The sequence below is a fragment of the Mustela nigripes genome, chromosome 18 (genome assembly GCF_022355385.1).
Source record: "Mustela nigripes isolate SB6536 chromosome 18, MUSNIG.SB6536, whole genome shotgun sequence".
NCBI classification, from domain to species: domain Eukaryota; kingdom Metazoa; phylum Chordata; class Mammalia; order Carnivora; family Mustelidae; genus Mustela; species Mustela nigripes.
Window position 1 is genome coordinate 23536494 of NC_081574.1, and position 12482 is coordinate 23548975.

Consider the following 12482-nt stretch of genomic DNA (forward strand, 5'->3'; position numbering starts at 1 on the left):
CAGTTTTAAAACATTTCAGAAATGTTTTAAAAACATTTGATAAACCTGAAGATTTACAGTTTGATAAAACTGTATCAGGTTTGGTAAACCTTAAAGTTTACAGTTTGACAGCAGTGGATTCCTTATGGTAAATGACAGAAATATATGGTAGCAAATCTGTACTTAAGATGTAGGTAGGTAAGTTGTTTTACTCTGGACATTTTTGTTTCATGCTATAATTTTATAACATGTGGGTTATTTTTTGGACCTTGGATTGTGTTTTATATTCTTTCTCTTGTTCGAAAACATTAAGGAATTTATAACAATGAACTTTGAGGTCTAAGGAATGTGTTTCATATATTTTTTTTAATTAACATCAGTTTTCTTACTAAAGATATAGTTAAAATTATGATATCCTAATTTCTCAGGAAGCGTATAATTATTTCAAAAACATTACTAGAACTAGTAACCTGTTTTGATGGCTTCGACAACAGTGAAATTAACATTTATAACTCTGGAAGTTACCTGTTAGACTTATTTTGACTGTAATTTAATGAGTGCGTAGAGTTGTTCTAGGAGGCAATTGAAATTAAAGTTTGATTATAGAAGGATTTAAATTTGAAATTTAGGCAGGGGACACTACTGAAGGTCTTTGCGCAAGAAAGTCAAATGGCCAACGTCATGGTTTTTGAAGAGGAATCTGATGACTGATGAGCGTTGTCAAGGATGCTACTTTAGGAGGCTCCCTTATGATAGGAACCAAGTACTAACTTAGAGCTGGATGAGAAATGTTGAAAGAGGAAAAATCTAAGGTTTCCACTTGGGTATTAGTAAAATGATACTATTAAAAATGAGAAAGGAGAAACAGGAGAATAAAAGAATTTAAGTTTCAGAGAGACACTGAAGTGATAACAAAAGTAAGTCACTAGATTCATGCTTTATCTTTCTCAGCTTCCACAGAGTTGATACTGAAAGTCTGTATGTAAATGTTTACTTAATTCTGCTGGATACATTCTGATGCATTCTATAAACATTATCAAGAAACCAGAGTTGTTCTTTTAATTGTTTTAGGCCTCAGTGTAACTACCGTTTCTTCCTTTAACCTGTATAAGCTGGCTCTTTGTTTTTGCAAATGGGGATGGAACGTTTGACAGTATGGCCCACAGCTTCAAGTGCATGGCCTGTCCTGTGCACTCCAGCTTTGCTTTAATTCATAGAGCTGAACACAGAAGAAAACTGAAATAGGATAGAATTACTGATGTATATAAGAATCCATTTTATCCTTGGCATGGATTACTTTAAAGGTTTAGATCCAGAGATGGAGTGCTTTGCCTTCATTCAATACAATTTATCTCACAGGAAGCAGAATCTGGTAACATAAGTCAAAAATCTGATGAAGAAGACTTTGTGAAAGTTGAAGATTTACCACTTAAACTGACAATATATTCAGAGGTATTCTGCTCTCTTTAATTAAACTTGTCTTTATATGACAAATACTGCTGGGAGGATGGAAACTGATTTTTTCTTTTTTTTTTTTTTTTTTCATTCCAAAGGCAGATCTAAGGAAGAAAATGGTAGAAGAAGAACAGAAAAACCATTTATCTGGTGAAATACTTTGTGAAATGCAGACTGAAGAATTAGCTGGGAATTCTCAGACACTAAAGGAACCTGGTAAGTTAACCACTTTGAACCATATCGTATTGAAAAATTAATGAACCTTGATACCATCAGTTTGTTTTTTAAATCCACTACTAGGACTTGGAAGATTTAAGACAAATATTGGAAGGGAAGCATAATTCTGTAAAAAGTCTTGATCTGTTACCTGATTTATAAAGTGATATTAACAGATAATTTTTTTCCATTTTTAAAATCCTGAGTTTTAGCAAGGTAGTAGAAGCAACAATTTTAAGAAGGAAAGGTACAAAAGAATTCGTGATAAACTGGCAGGAGCCCATTTCTTTTAAATATTGGTTTTTAGTTCTTTTGAATGAGACCCTCTTTATCTCTAAATAATATTCTTTTTCAAAATTTGTTTATTTATTGACAAATAATGTATTATTAGCCCCAGGGGTACAGGTCTTTGAATTGCCAGGTTTACACACTTCACACCACTCACCATAGCACATACCTTTCCCAATGTCCATAACCCATCTAAATAATATTCTTGTAACTTTTCTTAATTTAAAATTCAGACATCTCTTATCTTCCCTATGAAAAGTGAGCATTTGGACTTCTCTCTCCTTCTTTCACTATTTGGTTTTTCTGTTTGTTACCTTCGTTATTTTAAATATATATGTTTTCTAGTCCCATCAACTTTGGTCATTACTTAGCTGCTACTCCCTTACCCTTCCGCTTTCTCTATTCAGTTTTACTCCTCTTCTTACATGAAGGTTATAAAAACAAACACACATTTTTGTAACTATAATAGTTAGAACTTCTTTACTTTGGGGTGCTTGGGTGGCTGAGTGGGTTAGGCCTCTGCCTTTGGCTCAGGTCATGACCTCAGGGTCCTGGGGTCGAGCCCCTCATCGGGTTCTCTGCTCAGCAGGGAGACTGCTTCCCCGTCTCTTTCTCTGTCTGCCTACTTGTGATCTCTGTCTCTGTCTAAATAAATAAAGTCTTTTAAAACAAAAACAAAAAAACTTCTTTACTTTTTCTGAAGACCATTCTGTGTAAATATGACTGATTGCAGAGCCAAGTGATAATCCCATATTTCCTTCTTCATGGATCTAATAGCACAACCTCTGGGCCACTCAGAGGAGACAGTCTTGCATCAAAAATCAAAGGATTTTCTTTTTGTTATTCTGTCAGTTCATCAATTTTTGCTTTTCCTAGGTGAAGAGAAGGACAGACTCACTATCAAATTTTCAGCTAATTTCCCAGTATTGAGCCCAGTTTTACTTGTGAGACTCTTATCTGTGCTCTGCCCCGCCCCGCCTCTTTGCACCTCCTTCTGCGTCAGCATTCCAGGGCTTTGTTGTCTTCCCAGGTCCTGCTCTCCCTCCTGGCCACTCTTAGTGGTCTGGATTTAGTCAGTTTTATAGGTTTTATTTTGTTGGGTTTTTTTTTCCTGATGGAGCTTTAAGAGACAGGAAGTATCCACTCGTCTACCATCTTCAAACAGAAATCCTCATCTATTTTTATAAACTAAATTAGTATTTCCTTTATAGTAACTTCATGCTGAAAGTTTTAATGTAAGAGAACAATAATAAACTCTAGTAATGTCTTAATTCAGTAATTTATAGCACATTATTCTGTTTTTCAGAAACAGTGGGAGCCCAAAGCGTATGAGATGTCTTCTGAGACTCATCTAACTCGCTTTACGTTAGTCAATGCATATATGAACGTGGCACTAAATAAACATCTGTTTTGATCTGTATAAAAATGTAAATTAGTTTGACACTGCATTCTTGATAGGTGTGCTAATTTCTGCCCGTGGCAGTTTAAAACATCAGAAACTGAATTCTGGACAGATTGAAGCCTTGATACACTGTGGGATTGTTTGTTTTTCTTCTTTCTTTCCTTTTTTTGGTCTTCATTTTGGTTTTCTTTTTCCTTTCTTGTGATGTTTGGCATCGTTAAATTTAAGATGTAGTTTTAAATAAAGTTTGGACTTACCTGTAAAGTACCTTTTTTTGAAATTATGTTGAGTTCTATACAGTAAGTCACTGTTCTGTATGACTAGGATATTTAGAGGAGAGCAAGAATTTGAAGAAATACAGAATTTTAGCCGGCTGTTAGATCAGGCTTCCAAGTAATGTCAGTATTACTGCTTTTCAGTCTAGATACCTGCATGTCTATTCTGTGCAGGATTAGGGAAAATTATAAAGGTATTCAGGTTATTGGTGAAGTTACTATAAAATGTAAGTATTAATTATCAGATAAATATTTTCCAGAATTCAATTCCTATCTGTGTTGCCACGGTCTTTAAAAAAAAAAAAAAAAGTGTTACGTAAGTAGGAAGTTTTTCTTCACAAACAAGTAACACTGTGATTAATTTTACATGAAAAACCAAACCCTTTCAAGTAGGGATTGTAAAACTGAATTTTATGTACCAGAACATTAAGGCTCTATATGCCTTCAGACGAACTTGCGTTTTGAGATAGCAGTTGATTCTGTGTGTGGTGAGAGAAGCAGATATGTAGATGAAGTATTAAGTAGGGAACATCTATGGGATGTCTTCACTACCAGGCTGATCAATTTTTCAAAGGTGAATTACTTTTAGATCGCAAACTTGCCATATACCTAAGTAAGGCTTCACAGAGCCAGTTAATGGTGAAGTCAGTCTGTTAGTCTTAGAGGTTGTTTTTGTTTTTGTTTGAATAAAATATACAGAATTAGTTTCAGTTAGTGGTATATGAAACTTACTAACAATTTACTGAAATACCCCATTAGAAAAGAAGTTGGTTGGTATTCCTTTAAAAGTCTTAGTTGCATTATACTTCAGTGTAAAATAATAATGCCTCTTCAGGGAGTGTTAAATGAAGATTTCCCTATGAGGACATTCACTGTATTGCTAATTAATTTAAATTTACGTGAGGTATAGATCTCCAGCATTAATTAAAAAACCCATTCAGAAGACTGTCATTCAGAATCAGGAATTCTTACCCAGTTGGCCTGACTCCCAGGAAACTAAAACAATAAATTAGATTATATGTATATTTAAGTTCTATACCTGTATATTTTCTAGACTCTGAAAAGAAAGAGGAGAATTTCATGTGTTGGCACTCAAGCCGAGCCTTACATATATAACGGCCGTGTGTCTCTACATGCAGATTAAAGTTCAGTCCAGTGAAGACCTGTACTTCTGAGTTCTTTTCCCAGCACCTATGAACCTTATTTCACTAACTTGTGTTAGAGCTGCTGTCACCTACTATTGTTTTCTGTTTTAGAAGATAATTCCACTTTAAAATACCTGGGGCTGAAGATCAGATAATTTGCTTTATTCTTAATAAATACTGCTCAAAGGTTAAGCATTAAATATTCATGTTCATTAATTTTTAAGGTGAAATTTGGGTTATAGATAAAAGAGGGAGAAAAGGTGAAAGTGAGTGAGAGAGAACCTGTGCAGGTTGAGAGAATGCTTACAATAGTGAGCTTACCAGACTGGGCAGATAATCTTTGTATTTTGTGACATTAACTCTGGGTACATGCGTTTTCACTGTGAATAAATATCTATCCTCCATCCAAACATGAACTGCATTTTCATTTAAACTGACATCATTATTTATGATTTAGAAATTATTCCAGAATTATGGCTTGACAATTTTAAATGTAAAAAAACAACCAAAAAATAGAACCAAACAAAAAAAAATCAAAGACATAAAAAATAGTGGCATAACAACTAGCCAGGGAGGAGACTTCTCAAATTCAAGACCACTTTTCTTCCACTGTAGGTAGGTGTATTCTATTATTTCTTAATTGTATCTATTTCATATACTATGTAGAGAACATTCTCATACTTACTCAAAGTTAGCCTGGCATGTTTCTTGTTTATTGTCCCAATGTTACTTAATATAAACAGTTTATTCTTTACCTGTAAAAAATAATTGGCTCTGGATGTCACATATTTCACTGTGCAAACACGGCTGGCTGCCCAGTCGCCTTGCCTGGAGAAGCCATCATTTCTTGTTCTTGCCACATAACTAATTGCTGCTTTAATATTGGCCACCTTCATACATCTGGTTGCTCCCTCAGAGTCACTGGTGTCTCTGCTTGGCTCATTTTCCACTAAGGAATAGAATGCCTTTAAGTAACTTTGATTTATAATATAGTTTTAATTATTAGTTCATCTGCCCAGACTTAGAATAACCCTGGGCCAGCAATTTACAGAAAGTTATTGATTTGGATATTTTGAAAACAAATCGCATTATAAAGCTTGAGTTTGAGTTCTCTCCTACATACCTAATTAATGTACTGACAGGTTGGAATTACGATTTTCCAACTGATGATGGTGTGAAAGTAGTATAGGCATACACTGGAGATATTATAAGTTCAGTTCCAGACCACTGAAATAAAGTGAGTCAAGTAAATTTTTTTGGCTTCCCAGGGCATATAAAAGTTTATGTTTACCCTGTAGTTTACAGTTTATAGTATATAGTTCATAGTATGTTTACCCTGTAGTCTGTTGACTACAGGGCCCCGGGATTGAGCCCTGCCATCAGGCTCCCTGTTCAGCGGGGAACCTGCTTCTCCCTCTCCCAGTCCCCCTGCTCTACTCTCTGTCAAATAAATAACATCTTCAAAAAACGAAAAAAATGCCAACCATCATCTGAGCTTTCAGCAAGTTATAATCATTTTGCTGGTAGAAGGTCTTGCCTGGATGCTGATGGCTGCCGACTGATCAAGGGTGGTGGCTGTTGAAGGATGGTTTGGCCATGGCAGTTTCTTAAAACAACAATGAAGTTTGCCCGCATCAGTGGACTTCCTTTCTCTCCTGTATACTGTGCTGTTTGATAGCATTTTACCCACAGAACTTATTCCAAAATAGGAGTCAGTCCTCTCATACCCTGATGCCTCTTTATCAATTAAGTTGATGTAATTTTCTTAGTCTTTTCTTGTCATTTCAACAGTCTTCACAGCATCTTCCCCAGTAGTACACTCCATCTAAAGAAACCACTTTCTCTGCTCATCCATAAGAAGCAACTCCTCATCCATTCAAGTTTGATGAGATGCCAGCAGTTCTGTCACATTTTTAGGCTCCTCTTCTTTTTTTCCTAAAGATTTTATTTTTAAGCAATCTCTACACCCAACATGAGGCTTGAACTTAAAACCCCAAGATCCAGAATTGCATGCTCTGAGCTTCAGGCACCCCTTTAGGCTTCCCTTCTAGTTCTCTAATTATTTCCACCACATCTGTAGTTAATTCCTCCACTGAAGTCTTGAACCCCTTAAAGGCATCCTTGAAGGTTGCTATCACCAACTTTCAAACTCATGTCAACACTGATATTTTGACCTCTTCCCATGAATCACAAATGTTGTTCATGGCATCTAGAATGGTGAATCTTTTCCAGAAGGTTTAATTTACATTGCACAGATCATCTCAGAAATCACTGTCTAGGACAGCTATAGCCTTACAAATATATTTCATATAGAGTAAGACAATATATTTCATATAGAGTAAGTAAAAAATCCTTGATTCATGTGGTGCTGCAGTGTGGATATTGTGTTCGCAGGCATGAAAACAGCAGGAGTCATGTTGCGTTGTCCATGAACATCAGAGCTCTTCAGTAACCAGGCACGTTAATGAGCAGTCGTCTTGTGAAAGAAGTCAATTTTCTGAGCTGAAGGTCTCAGTCACGGGCTTAAAATATTCAGTAAATCAGGTTGTAAACCAATGTGCTTTGTTTACGGAATGGTCATTGAGCACTGGCTTCCACTTAAGGTGACCAGCTGCAATAGCTCCTAACATAGAGACAGCCTGCCCTTTGAAGCTATGAAGCCAGGCATTGACTTCTCTCTAGCTACGAAATTCCTAAATGGCATCTTCCAAAAGAAAGCTGCTTCATCTGCACTGAAAATCTGTTTAGTGTTGCTGCCTGCATTGATGCCCTGAGCTAAATCTGGGTAACCTGCTGCAGCTTCTCCATCCCCACTCGCTGCTTCACCCTGCACTTTAATGTTAACAGAGATGGCTTCTCTCCTCAAACCTCATGACCCCACCTCTGCTAACTTGCACCTTTTTCTTCTGCAGCTTTCCCACCTCTCTTAGCCTTCACAAGATGAAAGCTCTAGATTAGGCTTTAAGGAAATGTGGCTTGCTTGATCTTCTATCCAGACCACTAAAATTCTCTCCATATCAGCAATAAGGCTGTTGTACTTTCTTACTATTCATATGTTCACTAGAATAGCACTTTCAGTGTCCTTCAAGAACTTTTCTTTGCATTCACAACTTGGCCTGTTTGGCACAAGAGTCCTAGTTGTCAGCCTTTCTTGGCTTTCTCTCCGCTTTCCTCACTGAGCTTAGTCATTTTTAGCTTTTGATTTAAAATGAGACATGGCAACCTACTGAATGGGAGAAGGTATTTGTAAGTGACACAGCCAATAAAGAGTTAATATCCAAACTATATAAAGAACTCCTAAAACACAATAGCAACAAAAACAAACAAACAAAAAATCCCATTAAAAATGGGCAGAAGATCCAAATAGACATTTTCCAACAAAGACATCCAGGTGGCCAACATACACATTAAAAGATGCTCAGCATCCCTCATCAGGGAAATGCAAATCAAAACCACAATGAGCTACCACCTCACACCTGTCAGAAGGGCTAGTATCAAAGAGATAACACATATGCGTAGGTGAGGACATGGAAAAAAGGGAACCCTCATGCACTGCTGGGAATGCAAACTGGTACAGCCACTGTGGACAACAGTGTGGAGGTTCCTTTAAATATTAAAAACAAATACACAATCCAGTAATGCCACTACTTGCTGTTAACCCAAAGAAAATGAAAGCATGAATTTAGAAAGATACATGTACCTCTGTGTTTATATCAGCATTATTAACAATAGCCAACACATGGAAACAACAGTGTTCATCAATAGATAAATGGACACTTAAACACTTAGAAGCCACTGTATGGTTATTAATTGGCCTGATTTCAATACCATTGTGTCTCCAGGAATAGGGAGGCGCAAGGAGAGGGAAAGAGACGGGGAAATGGGTGGTGGGTAGATCACTGTATCTAATACAGTAACAATGAAAAAGCCTTCAATTTTGTGGGAATTACTAAAATGTGACACAGGCACAAAGTGAGCAAATGCTACTGGAAAAACGGTGCTTGACGCAAGGTTGCTACAAACCTATTTGTAAAAAACACTACCTGTGAAGCACAATAAAGCAAAGTGTTGTAAAACTATGTACACTTACAATCTCATTAATGTCCTCTCCAAATTAAAGACCGAATTAATACAGCTATTCAGTGGGAACTACTGTCAGCATTTTAGTAAACATCCTGTCCGTCATCTTTCTATATTCTAGATTTTTATCTAATTTTGCACAAGTACTTCTATAAATAGACTTACACTCCACATCCTATTTTGTAACTGCTTCTTTACCACTAAGCAATGCTACCTAAAATCTTAATGCGTGTTAGTTCCTCCCTATCCGCTGAGGTAGTCCTGAGGAACTGGTCTAAAACAATTAGCATCTCACCTATTTATGAATATCAAAGGTTACAACTTTAGAAAAAATACAAGTTTACCTCACTTCATTTTTATAAGAGGAACAAAATCTGAAGTTGTGGGCTTTTTAAGATTCTATTTATATTTTTAAGTAATCACAGCCAAAACTGGGCTCCAACTCATGACTCCAAGATCCAGAGTTGCATGCTCCTCTGACTGAGCCAGCTGCTGCACCCCTGAGGTTTTTTTTTTTTTTTTTAATTCAAATCCTATTTTAACACAAATCCTCTTATAATTCCTCTAGCTTCACTAAGATAGTATCATTATAGTTTTGTGGAAACACCTCCTCCCAGGAGAAAAATAGCCTTTGGACACCTGCATACTGCTGACACCACTGGGTTTAGAGGTGGAAGGATTAGTCATGTAAGATGGTGAGCAGGTAGTCATAAACTGAAGAACCCGCCTACGTAACCCCTGTAATTTAGTTCAGATGCTGTGTTCAGCTTCACTTTCTCCCTAATAAGCCCCGCCCCCAAACTGGCATGTGGGTGTACACTGAATCAGCATATATGACCACTGACACTGCTTCCAATGACTGTTTATTGAGCATCATGAACACAACATACAAAATAAAGTGGACACAGTCTCACCCAACTGGCATGCATTTCACAGTTAACTGTTAAAGTCTGAAAGGTTAACAAGTTCTATTATTAGCACTTTCCATAAATAGGACTGATTTCTGAAAAACATTTTTAGTAACTAAGTTTTTTAAAAAATACATAGTGATCAGAAAGACAAACTAAACATTTATTAAGTGAATGATACTAATGTAACTTTACGGGTTCACCTCTCAATTCCATAAGGCTATTAATTCACAGAACGTGAGACTCCGTGTTTGAAGTTAACAACTGCCTGGACTTACTGGGAGGTAGAGTAATTATGAAAAAGGGAATGTGTCAGTTCTGTGTATGAAAGGCTGCCTTGCAGATGGATTGCTTCATGAACCCAAAATAAGTACTTCTATTGAGGGTCAAAAGCCTTGAGTATTACTGCCCCTTAAGAGAAATACACAGCTGAAGGTCTGTCTCATCCCCCTCCAATCAAAATCAGTGAAATTACGTTGCTGTCATAGACAGCAAAGACCATGGTGTGCTAATTTTAATAGTAATTTGAACCAGAGGAAAAGAAAATTAAAAAACATATGGATTGAATTGAGAAACTGAACTATGTACAGATGTGCTGGATTCAACACCCACCGAGAATCTTGCTTTTATTCTATGGAGGTGGGTCCCCTAATAGATTCATTGCCCATACCTATCCCTAAAAGTCAAAGTGAAGTGAAACTGCAAATTCTAGATGATTGATTTTTGTATATAAAGAAGTTACCTGCAAACAGAACAATCAACTGTTAAGGCAAAAATCGTCTGTGAACTGTAAACACAAGAAAAACAAGTTCATGCCTCAACGAGAAACTGCCCTGAGTCTTGGTCTTTGGAAGGAGATCAGACGGCTGCACTAGTTTGATGCATGTGAGTTTCCATCTTCATGCCACACAGAGAGCATTCTAGGGGCCAGGTGTATGCTCACCAACCTATGCAAGGGTCTGGGCAATCCCGCAGGTAAGTTTCATATTGACCTTTGGTAACATCCATCAGGGTTGTGAATACAGTCAGCTGAAAGAAAAGTTACTTTTATTTTAAGGATGTTTCCAATTCTAAGATGTCCTGACTTATGTTAATTTTGGTACATGTCGAACTGCTTTATGAAGTTACTTAATATAATATATAAATTGTTTATAAATAAAGACATTAAATATACATAGATGTAAATAGTTACTAAGTTAATAACAATAGTTCTAATTCACCATTTAGGAATATAAGTAAAAAATAATTTAGACAACTAACTTCAATAGTGCCATTATTCCAGGTCATGAATATAAACAGGCCTAGGTGAAAATCCCCTCAGCTCCTTATGAGATCTTACTCCTGAGTACTCCACTGCTTCACCACAAAACTTTAATACTCAACCCTCCTCAACAGTATAAACAGTAGTCCTGCAAAGCCTATATGGACCACGGACTATAACCAGCTTAGCTGTGACTGTCCTTATCCTTACCGTGTTCCTGACACAGTGGGGGAAACTATGCAGGCACAAAGCTCCATCTATAAACACATTTCAGACTCTGTTGAGTTTTAGGTGTTAGTTATAGTGTACAGCATAAAATTTCTGACAGGGGAAGTCAAAAAAGTAAAAGGCTACATTTGTGTCAAATGTCATGGAAGTCAAATTGGAAAGAGTATTTTTACCAGTTTTGGACAAAGAACCACACTAATTGGTTTGTCATATCCCAAGAGTTACTGTTTTGTCACATAAAAACATTTTTAAAAATCAACCTTAAGCAGAACATGACTTGGGGTCCTAGCTCTGACTGATCCAAGATAACCGGGAAAGATAAAAACAGGACCAAATTACTTCCCTAAAAGTATACACACACACACACACATATATATATTTTAAATACCTTGTTGAGGACAGGTTTTGTTGATAGGACATCATATATGGTTGCAAATGAGATATTCTAAAACACAAAAATAAGTTATTAAGTTAATGCAGATATCAGCAGCCTTATCCATACAAATGGGTCATTAGAAACAAAGACATTCTTCAGTCAATCTCCCCACAATCCCCTAAAATAATTTCTTTTGGAGTCACTCTTAGAATGAGAGTTAATGATATTAATATATCACTTTCTCTCTCTTTTGCCCTTTTAATTCTTGCCTGTTAGTCATTCAGCTTTAAAGAGTGGTGTCCAGTATTAGAGTCAAAAAGGCAAATACAGTACAATTTTGATCTTTCAATTCAAAACAAAAACTCAGTACAAATTGTCCAGAGATACTCATCACAAAGTTTATAAATTCGTCGAAGGCCAAAGAAAAATGCCACAACTTAGATACTCTTTAAAGGTCGACCATTTCTTTCCACATAATGACATTATGAATGTACCTCTTGGGTTGTCTGGTTTAGACACATCTTTGCAGGTGTTCTGCGATCGTCAAGAAAGAAAGGGCTTTTCCAACGGTCATAATTTGTTTGTACTACATACCATCTGTCCTGCTTGGTGTTAAGTCTAGATACAAAAGGAGAAATTCTGCTTAGGCTTCTTGCCTTAAACCTGTAAATATGTCAGTCTAGGCTTTAGTTCCTATTTATTTTGTGTGAACAAGTGTACTTACTCATATACATCCAAAGATTGTTTTCTGTCTCGTGTGATCACACAACCCTCCCCAGTCTTGTTGCCTCCCAGGATAAAGTATGCTGGGGCCAATATCTTGGTTTTGGTCAATATATTCTTGGCTTCCTCATAACTACATAGAAACA

General features: G+C 36.6%; 2 protein-coding genes across 24 annotated transcripts in view; one reads left to right on the plus strand and one right to left on the minus strand.

Annotated features, from left to right (window-relative positions):
* PCM1 (pericentriolar material 1) overlaps positions 1–8839 on the plus strand; it is an 85387-nt gene extending 76548 nt beyond the window's left edge. For 15 of the 23 annotated variants that reach the window (XM_059384065.1, XM_059384068.1, XM_059384064.1 and 12 more), the window contains 3 exons: positions 1339–1431; positions 1533–1650; positions 7155–8839. In XM_059384065.1, the coding sequence (XP_059240048.1) occupies positions 1339–1431; positions 1533–1650; positions 7155–7192 (249 nt within the window). In that variant the 3' untranslated portion in view covers positions 7193–8839. Of the gene's footprint in view, positions 1–1338; positions 1432–1532; positions 1651–3244; positions 5165–7154 lie in introns of those variants that run through there. The other 8 variants (XM_059384070.1, XM_059384084.1, XM_059384081.1 and 5 more) reach the window with 1 other exon arrangement.
* An 847-nt stretch (positions 8840–9686) lies between these two features.
* The window catches only part of ASAH1 (N-acylsphingosine amidohydrolase 1), a 47336-nt gene continuing 44540 nt past the window's right edge, over positions 9687–12482 (minus strand). The window contains exons 11-14 of the mRNA XM_059384089.1: positions 12338–12469; positions 12108–12231; positions 11626–11682; positions 9687–10777 (exon numbers count right to left, since the gene is read on the minus strand). Coding sequence (XP_059240072.1) covers positions 10688–10777; positions 11626–11682; positions 12108–12231; positions 12338–12469 — 403 coding nt within the window. The 3' untranslated portion in view covers positions 9687–10687. The remainder of the gene's footprint in view (positions 10778–11625; positions 11683–12107; positions 12232–12337; positions 12470–12482) is intronic.